General features: G+C 43.3%; 1 protein-coding gene across 3 annotated transcripts in view; it reads left to right on the forward strand.

Annotated features, from left to right (window-relative positions):
* ART3 (ADP-ribosyltransferase 3 (inactive)) overlaps window positions 1–23992 on the forward strand; it is a 150961-nt gene that overhangs the window by 121059 nt on the left and 5910 nt on the right. For 2 of the 3 annotated variants that reach the window (XM_045079892.1, XM_004766252.3), the window contains 7 exons: window positions 452–529; window positions 7201–7912; window positions 18704–18736; window positions 19643–19675; window positions 20693–20722; window positions 22996–23028; window positions 23677–23709. In XM_045079892.1, coding sequence (XP_044935827.1) covers window positions 461–529; window positions 7201–7912; window positions 18704–18736; window positions 19643–19675; window positions 20693–20722; window positions 22996–23028; window positions 23677–23709 — 943 coding nt within the window. In that variant the 5' untranslated portion in view covers window positions 452–460. The remainder of the gene's footprint in view (window positions 1–451; window positions 530–7200; window positions 7913–18703; window positions 18737–19642; window positions 19676–20692; window positions 20723–22995; window positions 23029–23676; window positions 23710–23992) is intronic. The other variant, XM_045079893.1, reaches the window with a different exon arrangement.

Genomic DNA, 23992 nt, shown 5'->3' on the forward strand with positions numbered 1-23992 from the left:
CCTCAGTTTGCAGAGAAGAGAAGCGTGGATGCTGTGCACGGGCCAGAACTACTGGGGAATTTTTGGAAACTGGGAGCTACGAAACCACCAGTCTGAAGTGTATGCTGGGGGGAAATTCAGAGATAGGAAGAAAATATGACTTCCAGTGACTGTCTAAGGTGAGAGAGAAAACATGGCTGGAAGAGAATGGAAATGGACAGATTTAATCTTGAGCAAATTTCTGAAGTTCTCTGAGCTTTGGTGTTTCCCTCTCTGTAGAATGAGGGAGTTAGGCCACCAGACAGAACCTCATGGCCCTTTCAGCCATTGGAAATTAACTGATGATCACTTCCTGAGCATCCTCGTGCCTACTCTCACCCTGAATGAAATGCATACAGCGTGTCAACCTGTTCTCCTTTCCTAAACCTCTTTATTAAGTCTGCTAAATTGGAATTTCTTCATTTTAATTTAGAAGAGAAAAATGAAGGCAAGACGTTTTGATATGGTCACCATGCTGCTGGCAGCTCTGATTCTAATGGACATTTTCCAGGTAATGTTGGGAATGGGAAGTATGTAGTCATTGGAATGGGAACTCTTGATATAATGTTGCCTGAGGAATTTGTGTGGGTTGATGTTGGATATGAGAGTGGCTAGAATAGATAGAATAGGTAAATTAGTTTTTTACAAGTAGCTTTTATCTTTTCATTTTATACATTAGATACATAATAACTGTAGAAAGTTGAAAAAATTAAAATTAAGCAAACAGAAGAAAGTAAAAATCATCCTTAATCCCTCCACTTACAAGGAAAGATTCTTAATCTGTTGGTGTATAGTTTTCTTGGCTTTTTTCTGTGTGTGTGTTTGTAATTTAGAACAATGGGCTCATACTGTACAAAGTATTATTTTATTTTGCTTTTTTAAAAGATTTTATTTATTTATTTGACAGACAGGGATCACAAGTAGGCAGAGAGGCAGGCAGAGAGAGAGGAGGAAGCAGGCTCCCTGCCGAGCAGAGAGCCCAACGAGGGGCTCAATCCCAGCACTGTGGGATCACGACCTGAGCCGAAGGCAGAGGCTTTAACCCACTGAGCCACCCAGACGCCCCTTATTTTGCTTTTTAAGTTACTACTGTACTGTATGTCTACATCATTAAGTATTCTTAAAATACGTATATTGTCCAAATAAGATGACGCTGCAGTGTTTGGTTTATATGTTTTATTGAACTGTATAATGACCATTTTCTCACACCCGGTGTTCTTTTTTTCTGATAAAACTTTTATGGTTTTATTTTTTGTAGTTGAATCTTTAAACGTTCTGTAACATATTTTTATGTAAGATATGAGCGAGCTATCTCATTTGATTCCTTCCCCACGATGTTAACTGACACATCACTACTGAATATTTTCCACTGCTTTGAAATGCCTTCTTTTTTTTTTTTTTTTGGAAGATTTTATTTATTTATCTGGCAGACAGAGATCACAAGTAGGCAGAGAGGCAGGAAGAGATACAGAGGGGGAAGTTGAAGTGCCTTCTTTAAGATATGTTAAGTTCTTAAAATTTTGTTTTTGAATTTAATATTCTGATCCCTTGTCATTAGAATCATTGTGTATTCTGTTGTCTGTACTACAGTATGATTTTTTAAATTGAGGTATAATTTACATACCATAAAAATCCCACCATCTTAAAGTACATAATTCAGTGGTTTTCATAAATATAAATTTATGTGAATTAATTAAGATGAGTATCTATAGGGGCACCTGGATGGCTCAGTTGAGGTTGAGCCTCTGCCTTCAGCTCAGGTCATGATCTTGGGGTCCTGGGATGGAGCCCCGCATTGGGCTCTCTGCTCAGCGGGGAGCCCGCTTCCCCCTTCTCTCTTCCTGTTTACTTGTGATCTCTCTCTGTCAAATAAATAAAATCCTTAAATCATAAACATAAATACACTGTGTTGTACAAGCATCACCACTGTCTCTTTACAGAATATTCCCATCTTTTCTATCTCTTTACAGAACATTCCCATCACCCCCAAAAGAAGGCCCTGTAGCTACCAGCAGCAGTCAGTCCCAATTCCCTCTTCCCTACGTGCGTTGACAGCCGCTACTGTTTTCTGTTTCTGTAGATTTGCGTATTCTGGATATCTCACCGGAATGCAGTCATACAGCATCTGGCCCTTTATGTGGCTTCTTTCACTTAGTGTTTTGTTTTTAAGGTTCATTCATGTTGTAGCATATACTAGTACTTCATTACTTTTTAAAGCTGAATAATATTCTATTGTATGGTTATGCCACATTTTGATTATCCATTTATTAACTTTTTAAGATTTTATTTGAGAGAGAAAGAGAGCATGAGTGGGAGTGTGGGGAGGGACAGAGAGAGGGAGGAAGCAGACTCCCCACGAGTAGGGAGCCTGAGATGAGGACCTGAGCTGAAGGGTGGGCACTTAACCGACTGAGCCAGCCAGGCACCCCTATCCCTTTATCAACTGATGAGCATTTCGGTTCTCACTCACTTTTTAAAGGCTCTTAGGGGTGAATAATCCTGCTTTGAACTTTCATATACAGATTTTTATGTGAACATGTCTTCAGTTTTCCTGGGTGTATACGTATGAATAGAATTGCTAGGTCATATAGTTACTTTATGTTTTCCACAGTGGCTGCACCATTTTATATTCCCCAGCAATGTATGAGGGTTCAGGTACTCTACATCTCTGCCAACATGGATTTTCCTTCTTCTTTCCCCTTTATGATTATAGCCATTCTAATGGGTGTGCAGTGGTATCTCTCTGTGGTTTTGCTATGCATTTTTAACATTCTTTTGTAATATAATTTTCATGTATGTTCTGTGAATGTTCCATAATTTGTTTAACCAATTTCTTTTCATTAGCATTTAGGTCATTTCCACATTTTTTGGTAATATTTTTGTATTAACTTTTTGCTAATTAAATTTCATTAGTTTGTGGTTTTGTTTCAGTGGATAGAAACATAGGAAGAAAATATAACCAGCGTGTTCACCTAGCCTTTTGGACATGTCCCTTAATGTCCGGTCAGTTGTCCCTGAATGGTGGTGGCATTTGTGAACTTTTTCACTGCTCAAGGCACTCACTGTACAGAACACACAATCAACTGTGGCTTTGGGCCAGAAAGACTTAATGTCTAAAATTAGACCTGTGGAGACTGGTTAGAGGCATAGGAAAAGACAGGAACATACTGGGCAGGATAGGATAGGATATGACTCTGATATGATGTGACTCGGATATGATGTGAGGAATGTGGGAGGTGGTTTCAGGGTGTGATGTCTTATATTGAAGTCTTGAAGATGAATCAGTATCAGTGCCCAAGACACACCATGGTACGTTCTGTGCTGCAGACGAAATGCATTTCTTGGCTAGGAGATGGTAGTGACTTAATCTCTTAGAGCTCAGATTCCCACTTCAGGAAACTCAATGACTTCCCCAGTAGAATATTCTGTGGCTGGTAATAAAGACAGTTTCTGATGCTGGCCCAGTTTCTTCATTTGTAAAATGATTTTATGAATTGTCTGCCCAACCTTTATAACAGGTGTTAGGAGAAAATTAAAGCCTTCTGAAAGTGCTGCGTAATTATCAGTGGTCTTTTTCATTGGAAACAGGACATTTGTTTAAGAGGACAGACTATGGGGCCAGATGGTGTGGCTTCATATCTCAATTTCAGACTAGTTACTTGATCTGTCTTAGTTTGCTCATCCTTAAAAAGGGACTAATAGTATCTGCTGCACAGGGTTGCCATGAAGATTAACTGAGCTCATTAATATATAGGAACACTTAATGCTTGGCATACAGACGACACCTGGGGGAAGTTTGTTAGGTCTTAGTGATGGAGTGGCCACAGAGGGTGACTGAGAAGAAGATACATAGGAAAACGCAAAAATGAAAGATGAGTCTGTGTAGCACCAGGTGGTGGTGGTTGTAGGGGGTAAGATGAGTTTGCTCTTGACTATTGACAGTTGGGGGGTCTTTGTGCAGTTCAGGTGGAGTTACCAGGTGGGCAGGTGGTAGTATGCGTCTGTACTCACAGGGACAGGTCAGAGGTATGTAGATGAGAACTGACACCATGCGCGTGTATATAATTGCCCAAGGGTAGAGTTGAGAGTTAAAAAATAAGTAGCCTTGAGCAATTCCCAACATTTAATGGCTGATAGAGTATGTTGGGTCTTCAAAAGAATCTAAAAGCAAGAGCTGTTTGGGCGGAGGAATGGGGTGGGAAGCCCACTGAAGAGGACTGAGATATGAGTGGGAATGAGTGGAAATGCAGCAGAGATGGCAGGGGTAGATGTTTCTTTCGAGAAGCTGCTCTGTGAGGGGGAGAAAAGAGATAGTAGGAAGCAGATAGATAGCCTGGGATATTTATTTTGCTTTCTTGGGTTGATTCTCTCCCTCTTTCTCCCTTCTCCCTCCCCTCACCCCTGGCATACATACTTTCACACCCTCGTACACACACTTTTCAAGAATTATTTGTGAGTAAAAAAATAATTAAATAAAAGTCATTCATGTGGAAGCTGCAACCTTAAGAGCTCCTGACAAGGGCCTTTATAAAGTTGTTAGCTGCGGTCTCCTGCTTGGGTTGCAGCTTATGCCACCAATGTACTATTACAAATATAGAATAGTGGAAAGGGAAGATGATGAGGGCATTGTTCTTTTATTTGTAGAAACCCTTAAGTGGCGTCCCTGGGCAGATTTTCTTGTCCTGTGTTTTGATCTATAGGCCAGAGTATAGGTTTTTATTTTGCAGGATTTCTTTTTCTTTAGTGCCCTCAGTTTTTGGTCACACCACTTCGAAGAATGAAGAGGTAGACCCCATGAAGAGTGGTGGGTGGCAAAGCAAAGTTTATTGGGTGACCGCGAAGTGATAGTACAAAGCTCCTGAAGAGGCAGAGGACCCGAGAGGGTTGGCCTGGGAGTTTCTATGTCTAGGGGTTTGATGGGCTTGTTGGCAGGCTGTTTTAATCTGATTAACCCTCCCTGTCCCTGTCACCCAATCAAACTTTGTCATCTATCTATCATGTGGGAAGGGGCTCTTTCCTGGGTGGTGTAAAATTCTTTTAAGGATGGTCTATCTTGGGGGCCGGGGTGGGAGGGGTCGTCTCTGCCTGCCTTTCTTCCAGCTATTCTTTATTAATTTAGTTCACTTGAATATTTTGCTAGTTACTATGCTGGAAGCTTGGAATTCTAAAGGCAAATGTGACACAGATCCTGCCCTTGAGGATCTTCCGGTATAATATGTATATTCCTATCATGAAATAATGAAAATAACCCCAGTGTGTTGAAGGCTTAATAGGTGGTAGGCAATGTAGGTAAGGGCTTTGCTTATATTCATTTTATCATTAGTTTTTTACAACAGTTCTGCAATTAAGATATTATTTCCTTTATCCTCATTTTCAATTTAGAAAATTGAAGCTCAGAAATGTAAAAAGTAACTTTCACATATCTAAATGGTATCTAGTTATGGAATCTAAGCCTGGATTTGTCTGGCTCCAAGCTAGTGCTAATTATATTATACAACCCCACTTACTATGTTACAGGTATCATTTAAAGGTACATTAGGCTTTTGTTTTATTTGTGTGTGACAGAAACACAATTCAAGCTCAAGTAAATAGGGAATCTTGATTCTTAGGACCCAGGTAGAATACAGTATTCAGGTACAGCTAAACTCAGGGCCTTGACTCATGTCATCAGGGCCTCATTTCTCTTCTTTTTGTAAGCCTTCCTTTGTTGGCTTTATTTACAGACAGGATTCTTGATGGAACTACGAAGGATGACTATTGGCTGCCCCAAGCCAGTATCACCCTTAGAGCTTATGGTTGTAGAGGAAGAAAGCTTTTTTCCTCTTCCCAGGAGTGCTCTGGTTTTTAGACGTGCATCACTGGGACACGTGGGTGGTTCAGTCAGTTAAGCATCTGATTCCTTTTGGTTTTAATTAACATATAATGTATTATTTGTTTCAGGGGTCCAGGTCTGTGATTCATCAGTCTTACACAAGGCACAGTGCTCGCCACAACACATACTGTCCCAGCGTCCATCGCCCCGCCTCCCCATCCCTCGCGCCCTCCCTCCGCTCCAGCAGCCCTCAGTTGGTTCCCTGAGATTAAGAGTCTCTTATGGTTTGTCTTCCTCTCCAGTTTCATCTTGTTTCATTTTTTCCTCTCTTCCCCTACGATCCTCTGCCTTGTTTCTTAAATTCCGCATATCGGTGAGATTATATAATAAATGTCTTTCTCTGATTGACTTACTTATTATGATTAACATAATACCCTCTAGTTCCATCCACATCATTGCAAAAGGCAAGATTTTCATTTTTGATGACTGTATGAAATTCCATTGTTGTGTGTGTGTGTGTGTGTGTGTGTGTATACACTGCATCTTCTTTATCCAACATCTGGGCTCTTTCCATAGTTGGCTGTTGGGGACATTGCTGCTATATACATTGGGGTACAGGTGCCCCTTCGGATGACTACATTTGTATCTTTGGGGTAAATACCCAGTAGTAAGCATCTGATTCTTGATTTTGGCTCAGGTCATGATCTTAGGGTTATGAGATTCAGCCCTGCATGGGTGGGGCTTTGTGCCGCTGAGGGTGGAAACTGCTTAAAATTCTCTCCCTCTCCCTGTGCCCCTCCCCACCCTGCCTGTTTACATGCTCGAAAGAAAGAAAGACCCCTGTGTCATTGCTTATCATTGGAGCAAGGTGCAGATCAGTTCTACCCAACCCATGTGGGGGAGTCCTCAAAGGAAAATGAATAATATTTACCATTATGTATTTACCATGTACAGTCTTTCACAGGTGGTATTTCAAAATCATTCGGCAGTCTTAAGGGGTGGAGAAAATCTAGCTAAGAATATTGTTCAAAGCCAGGGCTGCCACCCGTTTCTTTAATTTCACACTTATTCTTTGCACCATGAAGTTCAGATGAATGAATTACAGACGTAATCATTCCCACACTTCTCATTGCTAACATTTACTTTTTGATACAAAGAGATCACAGCTAAGAAAAGTTATCAGTAATAGCGGAATATAATTCCTGTATAAAAATCATTCCAAATATATATATATCATGTCCGAAGTTGTTCTAAGTAAGAGAGAGATTCTAGCAGGGCATAAGGGTATGGGAACAGTAAGGGAGAGAAAATGATATACACCAAATATCTCATCTCAAGAGCATTAATTTCCTTTTCCTTTTCTTTTGAAGGTGAAGGCTGAAACGTTAGACATGGCGGATAATGCATTTGATGATGAGTACCTAAAATGCGCTGACAGAATGGAAGTCAAGTATGTTCCCCAGTTGCTCAAGGAGGAAAAAGCAAGCCATCAGCTCTTGAAGGATGTGTGGGAAAATGCAGAAGCCAAATGGGAAGCCCAGAAGACGCGCATCCCCGTCCCGACGAGTTTTAAAGATACCCACGGAATAGCGCTGACGGCGTTCGCTGCCGAAGCTCTAGCGCGGACTCCCTTCTACCGCATGTTCAGCGAAGCTGTGAAGACGGCCGGCCTGTCTCGGAAAGATTATGTCTACGACTTCCAGTTCAAAGCTTTTCATTTTTATCTGACAAGAGCGCTGCAGTTGCTGAGAAGACCTTGCGAGGACAGTTACAAAGCTGCGGTCTATAGTATAAGCCAGGATGTCTCCTTCGCGGCCGGAGGGCCCAGCCAGGCCAGGCTCGGCCGTTTCACGCTGGCGTATTCCGCCAGGCCTCAAGCTGCCGACGACCAGCACGTTCTGTTAACCATCCGCACGTGCTTTGCAATTGCCATTGAACATTTTTTTGATAAAGAAAGTGAGAGAATTGTTCTAATACCCCTGAATGAGATTTTTCATGTGTCACAGGATGGGACCAGCAACAACCTTATCCTTCGAAGCACCAACAAGACCTGCAGCCATTACGAGTGTGCTTTCCTAGGCGGTGAGTGTCTCGGTTCTGCCTGTGCTTGTCTGGTAGGGAAGGAGCGGGACTCTGAGACCCAGGGAGAGGTCAGGAAAGAAACTGACAGTTGTTTGAGAGGAAAAGTGACATTGATGGTCCCTGGCTCCTTTCAGATCACTAGTCCCCCCCCCCCCCCATTTTAATTTTATCAAAATAATACATTGTAGCCCTCTGGAAGGTTACAGAAATAAAACACTATAAGGCAATGGTTCTCAACTGGGGCAGTTTTGCCCTGGGGTCATTTGGTAATAACTGGAATTTTTAAATGTCACAGTCATCCCAAGTTGCTACTAGTAGCAGCTAATGTGTAGAGGCCAAGGACACTGCCAAACAGTAATGCTTAGAACAGCACCCCGTGACGAAGAAGTACCTGGCCCATAACCCTGCTTGTAAGGCTTACAATGAAGAAGAGCAACTCCTGCCCCATTGCTCCCGATCTCCAATTTTCACTCCTCAGTGGCATGCATTTTTAATTTTTCAGCTAAAATTAAAAAAAAAAAAAAAGATTTTATTTCCTTATATGAGAGTGAGAGCACAGGCAAGGTGAGAGGTGGAGGAGAGTGAGAAGCAGACTTCCCACCACCCAGGGGAGCTGAGCGAGGCTCGGTCCCAGGGCCCTGCGATTATGACCTGAGCCGATGGCAGATGCCAAACCAACGGAGCTACCGAGCTGCCCCTAAGCTAAAGTTTTAACGATATGCTTCAGCATGTTATTTCTTGATTTAAAAATTTTTAAACCTCATCAATTACATCATCAGTAACTCAGACTCTTTTGTATTTCTGTTGCACCAGTCTTAACCTGTTGGGTTTATTGATTCATGTTTGCAGTGTGACTGTTGTAGCTGTAGGCATCGAGCCGGGTTCGAGACAGAAAGGGAAGAGGGATGGCAGCTAAATCTGCCTATTTAATCAGGAAAGTAAAAGCTTTCCCAGAAATTGCTAGTCGATTTCTCATTATATGTCATTGACCAGAACACCTACCTGATAATGCATAATTTGAAGAAAAGCTCGGAAGAGAGGAAATTAGCTTTTCCAACCTCTCTAGTATAGGGAGGCAAGGAGAAGGGACTTGGGAGTTGCTGTCATGTCAGTAAACCAAATGTATCTGATAGCCACCCGGCACTCCTCCTCTCTGTTCGTGCATTTCTCCTTTCCCAGCCTCCTGGCGTCAGAAAGACTGGTGCCTTTTTATTTACTTATTCATTTATTTGTTTATTTAAGATTTTATTTTTTTTTAATTTGAGAGAGAGAGCACCAGCAGGGGGAAATGGCAGAGGGAGAGGGAGAAGCAGTCTCCCCCACTGAGCAGGGAGCCCCATGCGGGCTCAGATCATGATCTGAGCCAAAGGCAGGTGCTTAACTGAGTGGGCCCCCCAAGCACCCCTAGACTGGTACCTTTTTAAATACCTTTTTTATCCTAGATTATTATTTAGATGATTTTTTCTGTTTCTTTAGTTTTTTATATCCCTTCAGTACTTCACTCCAACTCTTTCAAAATATAAATCTCTACTTAGTACATTCAAACATATCCGATTCTCTCTCTCTCTTTTTAAATATATTCCTTCTGGATTCCCGCCATCACACTAATCTATCATGTACTCTTTAGGCCTGCTGAATATCCTAAAATTTCTCCTCATAGCTGTAGAGACTTTCTTTTGTTTCTTCCCTGTGAAGAATCCCCTGTACCTTGGATTTTCTGCTCTTTCTTGAGTCAGAAACAACCCTTCTTTGTCAAGGGTTTGTGTTCTCCAGAAGTTTTCTGAGAAAAAGGGACATTGAGGGAAATTTTTAAGACTTTGCATGTCTGAAAAATCTACCTGTAAGCTTGAACAATAGTTTGCATAGATTTGTATTTCTCTTTTGGAAATCATTTTCCTTGGAATTTTGGGGATACTCCTTCATTGTCTTCTGGTTTCTGGTGCTGCTGTTGAAAAGTGTGAAGCCATTCTAATTACTGAAACTTTGAAGGAGACCTTGTTTTTTCCTTTGGATGGTATTAGAATTTTTCCTTGCTCCCAACATTCTGAGATTTTATGTTGTTCTGGCTTAGTGTCTAGAAGCGAAAGGTTAATAAAACCCTTTCTCCTTCCTCCTGTAAAAATGGCCTCCCATTGATCTTTTTATTTTTTTAAAGATTTTATTTGTTTGTTTGACAGAGAGAGAGAGAGAGACCACAAGTAGGCAGAGAGGCAGACAGAGAGAGAGAGGGGGAAGCAGGTTCCCCGCCGAGCAGAGAGCCTGATGCATGGCTTGATCCCAGGACCCTGAGATCATGACCTCAGTCAGGTGCCCCCCCCCCCCCCCGTTGATCTTCTGACGCAGTTTCTCTGTAATCTACTGAAGGTGAAGTGACAGCTGCGTAACCACAGAACACTGCGTAATGGCAAACACAGCCCTTCACTGGTAAAGTGCATCTGAGCTGGGAGAGTTGTGAATAAACTACAAATGCCCGGGGGAAGCCAGAGCTCTGGGCATTCCTGAAGGTGGTGTGACGTAACGCTCGTGTTTTTTCTTGCTGAGTCCTGAACTACATTCACGGACCAGCATGAGAGATGCTGTCCTCACGTGGTGGCATGGGGCTACGATCTAGGATGGTTCCTGCACCCCCTGTAGAAGCTTGTCCCCTGTACCTGAGCCGTCATTTTGGGAGAACAGGCCTGGATTGCTGTGAGGACTTGCACCGAAGGGCCATATCTGACTCCGCCCTGCTGCTGAACACTGTGCTGTGCTTCTTGCCTTGCGCTCTTCTGCAAAACCGAGTAAACAAGTGAGAGAGGCAAGCCTTTGGGGTCTTGTGAGTGTGGCTGTCTAGCGGAACCCAAAACCAGGGCTCCTGGTCAAGCAGGGCGGGTATCGCAGTAGGGCCTCAGAAGTGGATAGACTTTTAGACCTTGACTGCTTGTGGCCAAGGCACTGTGGGATTAAAAGAGAGCGGGTAGGAAAGTGCTGGCGAGATACCGTGCAGGGTGGGGCTGACCTACTTGAGATTTCGCGGCAGGAGTGTTGGGGCCTTTGAGATGCCTGGGGCACAAAACTTAAGAAAGGCCCTTACTTTTAGGTCCTACACTTGTACCATCTGCAAATTTGCATGATTCTAAGAGTGAGTGCCTTTTTAAACTTTCCACTCATAGGCACTTCATTTCCCTCGCCCCTGTCCGGACCTGAGTCGCAAGTGAATGAGACTAACTTTTCACGTTGAGAGGACAGCTGAAGACTGAAGCTAGTAAATTGTATTAAGAGGAAAAGTGCCCGTTCCCCTCACCAGCCATATAGTGGAGCTGACCCACACCTAAGCCAGTTAGAGCTGACTCCTGCCAGTTAAAAGAAGCTGACTGAGGTCACGCATTTCTACCCGGTTCCTCGCACAGCAGAACAGCTTGAAATTGGCCGTGGCTGAGAGCTTTACCATGGAAATCATGGAACAGTACAAATCAGGACCCCACCACCCACCCCAGAACCTGTTCAACTAAACTAACACATCACAGCCAGGAAGCCAGTTGCAGGCTGGCAAAATCCTTCCGCTCTGGTGCTGCTGGTGCAGTCAGCCAGATGCCATTGTGGAGGCAGGCGCTGGGTATACGGGAGCCCCGGCGGCAGTAGACAGAGGCCAAATTGGTCACTGGTTGGTGGACAGAAGGGGGCGGTGGAACCCACAGAGTTGTTCATGAGTGGGATTGCTGTGATCAAAAGGGGTGGAGCCATCAGGTTGATTGAGAATGAGCGGGGCCTCCATGAGGGAGGAAGGAGTGTGCACGCGGCCGTGGTATGCCACAGCGTGGCCGAGGCCACAGTCGGCAGAGGCCGTCCCAGCAAGTGAACGTCCGAACCAGCAGCAAGCGGAGACCTTTGCGGCTGCTCACAAGCACTGTATGGGGAGTCCTGACAGACCGCTGCACTGCCGTTGCGTTCATTTAATCCCAAACTGTAATCTACCCAGTGTCCTCTGCTGCCATCTGGAGACCGCTGCTGGGATCGCAGGGCCAGAAATGGAAGTAGTTAAAGCTCGGCTGTTCTCAGTACTCAAACTTAAAAACTTAAGCCAGTACTTAAAACCTCAAGCCAGAGGATATAATCAAAACTTTGTTCCATTGTGACTGAATATAACTCTAGATGTTGTTTCTAAAGGGGATAAAAAAATTACACCAAATTTAGTGCTAACGCAGACCTGTGTTAATCGTTTTAAACTTACTTATGATTTCCAACATACATAATTTTTGTAAATACCCGCACTAAGTTTTTACCTGAAAAAATAAGTCCTTTGGTTAGGAACTGGAGAAAACACCAGTGTCCCATTAAAGAATACAGTTTCCTGATGGTCAAAAATACTCATCTTGGTCTTAATCCAAGAATATGTGAGAGAACTGTGAGTAAATGGCAGCAAAACCCTGTCTCCTTCCTCGCGGGGAAATTACTGCAGGCTGACCTGCTGTACTGCTTTCCTAGAAAGCTGGATTAAAGGTGAAATGTCAGTGGTGTCTTCAGGCTATGTTCTCTACTTTTAAGAAAGACCCCATTTGGAAAACTGTACATAGCTTGGGAAGACTGTAGATGAATTCTAATACCTGGTAGAAGGCCATAGCTTTGGGCTTCCCTGGACCTTATAGTGCAGACACAATGTCAGGTGTTACTGGAGAATGAAGTCGTAGAGTATACACACCATATTTTGAACTCCCGTCATTTTACTGAGCAAGCTGGGCATAGGTCATCTGGCATTTTGGCCAGTGTTTCTATAGAGAGGGGCCAGGCTGCGTACCTGTAAATGTTTCTGCATATTAGCAGTCATGGCAGGGAATGGCAAGGTTCTCCGGCTGGAAACTTGGCCATGTTGGAAAGGAAGAGCCCCTGGACTCCAGTGGCTGGTATTAGTCGATTTTGTTACTCTTACTCAGACCTGTTGAGCCAGCTCTCTGCTAAGCCATCAAAAGGGAAAAGAAGGTAGATTTACAGGGCGAAAGAAGATTTAGAGATTTAGTTTTTGTAAACCCACGTCTAACTCTTGAGGGCTCATTAAACATAAATATCTTCATTGGTTCTAACAGTCTTTATTCGCTTTCTCTGGGAGCAGTGAAGTTTTGTTGCTGCTGTCTGAGATTGGCTGGTACTGGGATATTAGTAAGATCTCATGTAGACAGGCCAGATAGGACGTGACCTAGTCATCCCCAGGAAAATTCACAGTGTGAGTCAACACCTAGAGCAATTTGGAAGGCCGTTCAGACTGTTTATCTGTATTTATAGCAAACAAGAGCTCTTAACCATCAGCTTCTCCAGACTTTCATCCGCCAGACTTGTTCATCCCTATGAATCCATCAGGATTCACCCAGAGAATCAGAATCCATAGAAAATATATAGGAAATGTATGTATTAAGTCACTAACTGCAGGGAATTGGCTTATGTGGTTATGGGGGCTAGCAAGGCAAGTCTGAAAGCTGTAGGGCAGGCTGTCAGGAAGGGCAGGCTGGAACTTCGGGGCGAGCTGAGGCTGCTGTCTCCAGGCAGGATGTCTTCTCCTGGGAAGTCTCAGTCTCTGAAGGCCTTTAAGTTGATTGAATCAGGCCACCTGGGGTCTTGGCTAGCTCCCTGACTAAGGTGACTCTTACCACACCTACAGAACACTTGCCAGGCAGCAGCTAGGTCAGTGTTTGACTGGGTAACAGTCAAACTGGGTAACTAGACATCTGACATAAATAAAACTGACCCTTACACCTCCGTTAGTTATCTTTCACTGCATAACAAATTACTCCAGAATTTAGTGGCTTAAAACATTTTTTATTTCACAGTTACCTTGGGTCAGGAACCTGGGTGTAATGTAGCTGAGTCTTTTGGGATCTTGCCATCTCATGAGGCCACAGTCATCATAAGACTCGACTGGGAAAGATCTACTTCGCAGCTCACTCACATGATTGGTGGGTGGATGTGGTTCCTTGTAGCTTGTTGACTAAGGCCTCAGTTCTTCATGGCTGTGGACCAGAGGCCTCCCTTATTCCCAGCGACATGGGCCTCTCCACAGAGTATCTCACAGCAGGGGAGCTTGCCTCATCAGAACAAGGAAGAGAGAGCAAGGAAGAGCGCCAGTAAGTCAGTCTTTGCAACCTAATCACGGAAGTAACATCTCATCACCTGTGCTGTATTCCATTTGCTAGAAGCAAGTCACGAGTGCAGTCCACTGTCAAGAGGAGAGGGTTATATAAGGGTGTGAATACCAGGAGGCAGGGTCATTGGGAACCGTGTCAGAAGCTGCCTACGGTAATCCCAACCCATTACATAGTGTCGCTTCCTCTTGGGAAGGATCCAGACTGGCTCTCCTTTTCCCATAATGATGAGTTCCACAGTGGCCTCTCTGGCAAAGGAGACTAGCTACAGAACCGCTCAGTGTCAGCCCACAGTTTCACATACTGGTGTTTTGATCTAATCAATATGACCTATTTGTTTGCTGGGCTTATATGGAATATATATTCATGTACTGAAGTAAAGCATGTTTTCCATAAATGTCCATCCGCTGAGGTCAGAACAAGTACCCCTACAAAAAGGAGGCGAGTGTACTAGTCCCCCAGTGCACCTCATTTTTTTAACTCCTAATTCCTTGGTGTTGGGAACTCAGCCAAGAGAGGTTAGCGTGGTTGAAGGTTGACTTCTAAATAGCAGAAGACAGCCGGCCCAGGCAGCCCTGCAGACATCTTTACTGGGGAGGCTGACAGAATGTGTTATTGGAAGTCCCAATCCTTTGCTTGTAGAGCCAGAAGCTGTATGTAGTAGAGACCGTGGCCACACAGGCTGGATTTGTCAGGCGAGACTCCAGATGCCTTTCTTGAGACGCAGTCAGTGCACGCGAGCAGGTCAGTGTGTAGCGTAAAGACTGGCGATGAGCTGGGTTTGCTCCGTTTGTTTCCACAGGGAGGGGCTGCACATGGCTTTGTCTTCAGTAGTGCAGCTCTCCGTGTCTCAGTGGCCCGGTCATACAGCCTTGGAGCGTTAGTGTTGCCACTCGTAGAGGTCAGTCTGTCCCAAGGTGGTGCGAGGACCCCTGCCAGGATCACATTTGAAGTTCTGCTCCCTCCTCGCCAGAACATCCAAGGCAGTGGACCAGTTACTGCTACAGTGGACGAATGCAGCATTCCGTCGAATTTACCCCACCTGGGCGGGCTCTTTCGTTAGAGAATTCGCTGTCTTTCCTGGTGTGAAGTCTCGTAGGGAAAGCCCCCCATTGAGCTACTAGTTTGGGTAAAGTAAGTAAGCTTTTGTGGTGTCTCATGCGGAGGCTCTCAGATTTTCTTGGTTCATGGTGTCCCTAGTGGTGTCCTAAGTATGTCCAAAGGCTAAAAAAATACCTGAAAGCTCCATTTATTAAGTGAAGTAAAAAAACTCAGTAGTATGTTCATGTAAGTATTATGGACATCTTAGTAACTTTGAGAAAGTAATACACAAAAATTAAAAAATATATTATTTTATTCTTAGCCACAATAACTTGCTAATGGGATATGTATGTGCCTATTAGACACTGCACAGCTTCTCAGACCTTGGATCAGATTAGATACCACCTTATTTGCTGATCCACATCAATTTTCACATATATTTGCTTTTTTTAAAAAAAAAATTTGTTTGCTTTTTTAATCACAGTTGCTGAAAACTCAGCCTTGCAAATACATGATATCATCAAACAGAATGTAGCATGGTATAACTCTGAAACTGCATTATACCTCGAGCTAGTAGTTCATGCCGTGTCTGACAGATACCACGTATATCTGTACTTGTCCTACAATTTTAAAATATCCCTTGGGAGCCCTGTGAATTTCGGCCACTGTTTGGAAACTACAGGCACCTGTTTGTGAAAGTGGTAAAGGCTTAAGCAGCCTGGCTTGGCTCTTAATTGGAAGTCAGATTTCCATGTGATGGAACTTCCAGGGTTTTATCCTGTGGGACTTGAGAGAGAATCCATTGCGTGGTAAGATAGCGTGTCGGAGAGTCCGGACTTTTCTTGCAGGGCTAGGCTGGCAGTAGCGGCCCTGCAAAGGAAGGCAGTGCTTGTGTGCGGAAACCCAGAGGGCAACAAACCCGCCTTAGTCTTGTTGCTGGAAATTCCAACCAGCTGTGAGCTTGGTCACAGACATCTGTAATTTCATAGGATCTGAAGCAGATCAGGAACCCCATGAGAGGACTTTATTTACTCTTGTCTGGACTGTTTCTGAGTCTTCCTACTGTAGAGCTCGATGCTAAAATGACAACTTAGAAGGTTTTCCAGTGTGACTGGTGGGAACAGTCCCGACTCTTATTTCTGTGGGTTCTTTTCCTGGCCTCCCGAAGTTTCCTCGCATGTGTAAGCTGATCAGTATTGTGCTCTGTACTTGATCTCCAGAGCTCTCTGTGCAGCTAGCTACCTGCTCTTTAGGACTCTGTAAAAATCAAATTATCTTGGTAATACTTTTGTGGAAAAAATTCAAGCTATTCCATGGTTATAATGTCATTCGAGTTTTTTACTTATTCTTGAGCTATTTTTGGTAAAGTCTGCTTTTCTAGGCACTTTTCTTCTTTTTCAAGCTTATTGGCCTAAAGCTAGTCATAGTAATTTCTTGGTTTTTTTTATACCTACCAAATCTGTGCTTATATTCTCTTCTTTCTTTCCTTATATATTATATTTCTGCCTTCTCCTGTTTATTTTTGGATCCGTGTCCTCCATTGTAGCCCTGTTACTTCTTTAGAAAAGCAAGATAGTTTACTTTCTGCTGCTGAAACACTAATGAAAAATTAAATGCAAAGTCAAGTAGGGAGCAGAAAGGCTGTCTTGAGGAAATGGATCCGTGTTAAACATTAAAGGAGATCCGTCCTCTACTAGTGACAAGGCTCTCAAAAATGTGGTGCGTAGGGACGCCTGGGTGGCTTAGTCGGTTAAACATCTGCCTTAGCCTAGGTCAGGATCCCAGGTCCTGAGATCGAGTCCTGCATCAGGCTCTTTGCGGAGAGGGGCGTCTGCTTCTCCCTATCTCTGCTGCTCCCCCTGCTTGTGCGCATGCTCGCTCACTCTTCTCTCTCTCTCTCTGGCAAACAAATAAAATATTTTTTTGAAAATTTGATGCATTAAAAAAATCACTTGGAATCCTTTTTAAAATGCACATTACAAGGCATCACCCCTAGAAATCCTCTATCAGTAGTCCTGGCTAGGGCCCAGAAATTTGCAACTTCGGTAAACACCCACGTGATTATGAAGTATGTGATTAGAAGGCTACACTTTGAGAAACCCACTCTAATTTATGGTACAGATGAAAGCTAAAGGCTCTAAAATCCCCCAGTGTCTCATCTCCTGGGTGAATCTCTCTATTACACCGATGGTTTCTTAGTCGCACCTCCCCTTGCCTTTACCTTACGTCAGCGCAGCCCTCTGGGTGAGACTTGCGCTCTCTGATCTCCTGCTAATGCAATGTTTTGTATTGGTCTCTGGCCCTTTTTTTTTTTTTTTTTTTTCTAGCTTAGCTAAACACCTGAGGTTAGCCTCAGGGACCATCCAAATTCTAACGGATCCGTACCATTTCCTGGACCGTGGAAACTGGACCAAGTCCCCGAGATTCTTGGTTCAGACTCCACACACGGAACAGGATTTGAGAGCAGATTGCTGAGAAGCGCATCTCTCATAGTGAAGACAGAGCTCTTAGGGATTCCCCCATTTTACATGGAGAGATTCATCCTCAGGTAGCTGAATATCCAGATTGGGTCACTGAGTCAGCCAGACCTGGAGAGGAGACCACAGAGCCCTGGGCCTTCTCAGCATCCTGGGAAGCCCTCGTGGCCCCTGCTGGCACCAAATCTGAACACCCTCCCGCGGGAGTCCGGGCCTTCATGGCTGCGGGGCAGGCGGCGCTGTCCCTGCGCGCCATGCCTCAGAGCAGTCCCGAAGCGCTGGTGATTTTTGTATAAGGCCCTAGACTTAGCAACAGGGTCTGGGGCCTTATAAAGATACAGTGGTAGAGGCCATATTATGCCGTATTCTTGCTTTCCATAAACTGTGGATTTCCTTACTATATAAATCAGTGCTCTGGAACAGACCACAGATCAATGTTCGGGGATAGACCAATGTGTTTTCTTTATGTGAACGTGAAGGATCTTTCTTTCTATATCCAAGGATATTGAAGATCTGATTGCGATTCTTTTTCTCCAATGAATAGGAATTGTCCCAGGGGCACCTGGGTGGCTCAGTCGGGTAAGCGTCTGACTCCTGATTCAGGCTCAGGTCAGGATCTCAGGGTAGGAGATGGAGCCCTCGTCGCGCTCAGTGCTGGATGGATGTGGAGTCTGCCTAAGATCCTCTCTCTGCCTCGTCTCCTGCTCTTGTGCATGCACGCGCCCATTCTCTCTTAAAAAAAAAAAAAAAAAATCATAGTGGAAGGATAGATTTTCTGTTGAGGACATTTAGTATCTGAAGAGAAGATTGATTGAACAGACATATAAATTTTTTCCTAACGTTTGCCGACTAATCATGAATAGAATCAAAGTGTTAGCCTTGGATGGGCATTTGGAGGCTATTTGAAGCAAACTCCCAGTAAAAGATGCAGATAAGGAAGCTGAATTCCAGAAATGGTAGATGTTTTATCAAAGATCACACTGCTCTTTGAGGGCTGTAATGTGAGCACAAAAATGTAGTTGTTCCTCATTTCATATCCCGCCAAATTACGGATCTGATAGATTAAAGCTGACACAGAGGTTACCAGTAGCTCTAAGACCAATTTGAAATCTTTACTAGGGCAGAATGTGTCTAACTAATAAAGCTTTATCTTCATGTTTCAGGACTAAAAACGGAAAATTGTGTGGAGAACACAGGTAAGATACACTGTTAAAATACTTCCTCTGTAAGGGGAATGTTACTTCTCCCGGGTGTGGGTCAGAGCCGCACCACCACGCTGTCCTGCTGCTGCCTCAGCTTCTCAGGGCTGAGCTGTGTGCTGCCACCACCGCCGCCACTGCCCCCGTCTCGTCAGGCGGAGGGCCCACGAGCCTCTGTTGCCTGCTCTCCACCCCATGCCGTGCCTGTGGCCATTCTTGGGGACACTGCATTCACCTTGGGTGGGCAGGGACCGTGCCACTGTCACCCTAGCCTGTCCTTGTAGGTGCTGAAGGACTTCTGAAAGCCTCTGCGTGATTCCTTTGCACAGGGCCAGATACATATTCCCGTATGTTGACATCTTAGGAAATAACATTTGGGAGACTAAAAAGGGGAGGAATTGAGTACGTATAGCTGAAGAGGGGAGACAGGACGGAATGGGAATGGGTCTGTCTCACCTTCCTGGGCATGGGGATAGGAGGAGGGAACCAAAACAATCTTCCGTAGAGGACCGTGGGAAAGATTTGGGAGGATAATCGGGAATTCTAGGAGGGAGGAGCTTTATCAGATAAGCCCAAGAGATTTGAACCAAAGGTTCCAGAAAGTACTTTAGGCTAATGCATGCTTTGGGTGGATCCTTTTGAAGATATCCTTGTTAAAATATTTGGGAATAAAGGTCTGTTTCTAGCTGTGTTCCTGGCTAGTTTTTCTGTGAATTCTTCATGTAATTAAAATAAATCCAAACCCATTTGTTTTTGAGATTGAAATTTTGAATTTCTCATATTACTATATTTTTAGAAGCCAACTTAAATCTTTTTTATTAATAAGCATTTAAAATAGACTGAATCTGACATTTATTTACATCTGAGCATAGTACTGGGTAATGAAAAATGTCTGTATTTCAGAACATCATCTCCCCATCTATCTCTACAGCCCAGGTAAGTGGGCTCTAATGTTTTTTTTTTTTTTTTTAATAATCCTTACATGGATGTTTACTATTTACTAGCTCTTTCCTGTTTAGCAAATTCACTTCTTAGCTTAGGAAAGAGTACTTTGCAGATAGGAAAGTGTAACTTGAGAAATAAGAGAAGGGAAGAAAAGAATTTATTCTGGGGGAAACTTAGCTTCTTGTAAATGGAAGGTTGGGTCTCCGGAGATCTGAATAATACAGAAACATTCCGGGGAGTAAGGTTGGTAGGACCCGAAGGGCCAGTCGCTCTTGACAGGCCTGCGGGCCTCTTACGGAGAGCTGTGTATGCGTCACTGAGGTTAGCCTGTGTGGCACCACGCATCCAGATGACAGGAGAAAAGCTGCTCATTTTCATCTGTCAAATATGCTGATATTTGTTATCATTTGGCTAAATAAGATGTCTGGGTGGTTGGATGCTTCCCCACTAAGTTTCCACTTCTGTTGATATGACTCAAATCACTTTTTTGCATTTAAGTTCCTTATTATGTGTTTGGCCCCTATAGCTATAACAAGTTTTTCTTCACTGAAGAGAGAAAAGCATCTGGCTTTTCCTCAAGTATGATATTTGGAAGATCCTTCCTGTTCCGAGGGGAAGCATTTTGTGAAGCTTCGCATGAGCCCGAGGACTTGCATGGCCTCACTTCTTACTGGCTCATTGCAGACGCAGGTTTTACTGGTCGTTTCACAGGGACCTCAGCTCAGTCTTCAAGACGGACGTTTTTCTACCTCATTGAGACCCCAGGAGACTTTCTCTGTGTGATGATTTTTTTAAGAAAGGGGGCCAAAGGGGAGCCTCTGGAAGGTTCCAGCCCAATGTGGTGCATTTAGATTCTGGCTGACACTTAAATTTAGTAGCTCTAGTTTATTGGATGTACCAAGAGGTTCTTTATGATTCTAGTATCTGGGAATAGTTTGCTGTAACTATAGTAATTCTCCGTTATTTTGTTTTATCATTAAAACGGATAAGTTTCTTCTTATAACTTAGGTGAGAAAGACCAGAACATTGAAGACACTGGTAAGATATTTTTGTAAGCTCCGGGGGTTTTCATTTGCAGTATAGCTCTCTTAGGGATGGAAACAGGTAAGCATGATACAGTCAGGAAAAGTGGGAAGAAGACAGAACCCACTTTAGCTTACTAGTTTGGTATATCAAAGCCCTCCTGAGTTACAGATCGACCTTATAAAGATGACGCAGCTGCCTTCTCTCTTGCTTAACTCTCCCATTTATCTCCAAGATGACCAGAGAGCATTTAGAGACGTGACACGAGGAACTAGTTCTAAAGAGCCTGTTTCCTGCACTCGCTTTGGCAGCACATATACTAAAGAGCGTATTTTCTGCTTTTATGGTAGCTGTCACAGGATAGAGGAAGGTGTGACTTCACAGACTCTTGTAACCTAGTGTGTTGGCAGGGGCATTGAAAAGTGTCATTGATTTTTTCTAAATTACAGTGATTTTCTGTATTTCTTTCTGTTTCCAGCAATCTGAGTAATAGATGCTTTTAGCTATATCCATCTCATCATTTCGTGCATTTTGAAGTATAGCTCATTCCCAAGTTTTTGTTTTTTTGTCTTTTTTTATAATATTACTCAAATGTCCTCAAGGGTGCTGGGACAGAGGCACTCATAAATTAATGGTAAGATTACAAATTGGAACTTTTCTGAAGGATGGTTTGATGCTATGTATTCTTAGCCTTAAAAATGTCCATACCTTTTAACCTAGTTATAGCACATTAAGATTTGTACTAAGGAAATAAAGATTTGTGTACGAAATGGTTACAGTGTGTGGTGGCCAAAATTTCTGAATAACCTTAGTGTCCAACAGTTGGATATTGTTAAATAATAACCATATAATGAAGCACTAAACAACTTAAAAATCATATATTTTTTTAAAGATTTATTTATCCATTTGAGAGAGAGAGAGGAGGGAGAGCACATGCAGACGTGTGAGCAGGGGGATGGGCAAAGGCAAGAGAAGCTGACTCAATGCTGAGCCACCCAGGTGCCCCTAAAAATCATATTTTTGAAAACTATGAGAGAGTGCTTATAATGTAGTGGCAAGTAAAATATGTAAAAAAGCATATGGACTGTAATAGCAATTTATTTAAAAATTTCAAAAGAGGAACACCTGGGTGGCTCAGTTGGTTGGGCATCCGACTCTTGATTTCAGCTCAGGTCATGATCTAAAGGTTGTGAGATCAAGCCCTGCATCAGCCTCTGTGCTTAGCAGGAGTCTGCTTATCTGTCTCTCTCTCTCTCTTTCTTGCCCCCCTTCTGCTCTCCCCCCACTTGTGCTCACTCATGTGCTCAGTCTCTAAAATAAGTAAATCTTGAATGTCCAAGGATACAAACTTCGGTTATAGGAGACCCAAGTACTGGAGATGTAACATGTAGCAGGGTTAGTAGAGCAGCGCAGGGGTGCAGCGCTTCAGAAAGTTTCTAAGAGAGTAGGTTTTGAGTTCTTACCACAAGGAAAAAAGCCATTTTTTTCTTTTTTTAAATATCTGTATGAGATGCTAGATGTTAATTGTGATCATTTCACAACATATATAAGTTGCATAATTACGCTGTATACCTTTAACTTACACGGTGCTATCAATTACATCTCAGCAAGGCTGGAAACAATGCTTAAAATGGTATGAATATACACACAGCAAATAAATTGAAAGGAGATATACCCAAAATATTGAGGATGAGTAGCTCTGAGATCTGGGATTATGAGTAATTTTTTAAAAGATTTTATTTATTTATTCAACAGACAGAGATCACAAGTAGGCAGAGAGGCAGGCAGAGAGAAGGGGGGAAGCAGGCTCCCTGCTGAGCAGAGAGCCCCATGCAGGGCTCTATCCCAGGACCCTGGGATCACGACCCAAGCCGAAGGCAGAGGCTTTAACCCACTGAGCCACCGATTATGAGTACTTTTTAATGATTTCTTGTGTTTCTTGTGTTTTTCCAGATTATCTGTAATTATAATGTATTATATAATCAAGAAGTTTTATTTTTAAGAATATGACAAATGTAGGTGGGAGTCTTTGGATTGAATCTTAAAAATATAAGATAAGAGCTGTTTTGCATAATCTAGGAGAGAGCCTGGGTCGCTAGACATAGTAGGTCTCACCATAAGTCAGTCAAGCTCCAGTGGATTAAATTTCTCCCCTTTTATCCTACCTAGTCCCTGCCGTCTCTCAAAGCTTTTCATTTTCCACTGTAAATAGCCGTGTAAATACAAGGTTAAATTAATTTTCAAGGTGATTGCATTTTTCACTGAAGAGTTTCTGTTCTCATCTTTAGGAATGAAAATCCAGGAGTCCCCAGTCTTACCTGGTAGGTACCTCTACCTTACCCTCTAAGACTAGCTGCAAGGTTAGGAGGAGACATAAGGGCTGACTCCTAGGACTCAGGACATTCCTGGACATGGAGAATTTGAGGAATGAGTTAAGCCAGAACAGAGGTACTGATTTATTCATGCTTACTTAGTATGGTTCATGCAGTATACCAAGCACTTGTACGACTTACTTCCTTTAATCATCACTTACTCCAGACCTACAGTGTATTTCTTTTGTGTAAATAAGGAATTGAAGCTCAGAAAGATTCAGAAGCCCGACCCGTCAGAGAGCTGATAATTACGATGACAATAGAACTAAACCAAGTAGAGTCCTTTCTTTTTTTTTTTTTTCATTTTATTTTGTTTTTCAGTGTTCCAAGATTCATTGTTAATGCACCACACCCAGTGCTCCACGCAGTGCGTGCCCTCCCCAATACCCACCACCGGCTCACCCAAGTAGAGGCTGAAACTCAGTACAGCTTCATTTAAAAGCTGCTGTACTAGGACTGCCTTGCAAAGATAAGATTGGAGAGAGAGGGGCCAGATCCGGAAGTTTTTTAGGGTTGGAGAGTGGGGAGGTATAGACAAAAGAGAGTATTCACGGTGCAAGGAAACTGATTAACCCTAATACTTATTTTTGTCTTGAGGTATGGCAAGCCATGAAGCCACCCAAATACCTGGTAAGACGGCTTTCTTTTTACTCTCTGGGCCCAAGTGTGAGAGGAGAAGAATCCCCCAGGCATTAAAGAACATGCTATCATGAGACTCTTATTCATTAACATTTGCCTTACAGCTTCCTACTAACCATTCTTCAGATTTAGTTGGGGAAGAGAGTAGAGAGGAAAAAGTGTCTTTCTTCCCTAGTGTACGTGTGTTCCTGGAGCAGGAGAGTTAGCCTGTTTGGGGCACGGCTGAAGGCAAGGGTGCTGGAACCCGGAGGTGTGCAAGCCAGCGCCTTCTAGG

The sequence above is a fragment of the Mustela putorius genome, unplaced genomic scaffold, assembly GCF_011764305.1.
Source record: "Mustela putorius furo isolate JIRA1106 unplaced genomic scaffold, ASM1176430v1.1 tig00000430_pilon_pilon_pilon, whole genome shotgun sequence".
In the NCBI taxonomy this organism is placed as follows: domain Eukaryota; kingdom Metazoa; phylum Chordata; class Mammalia; order Carnivora; family Mustelidae; genus Mustela; species Mustela putorius.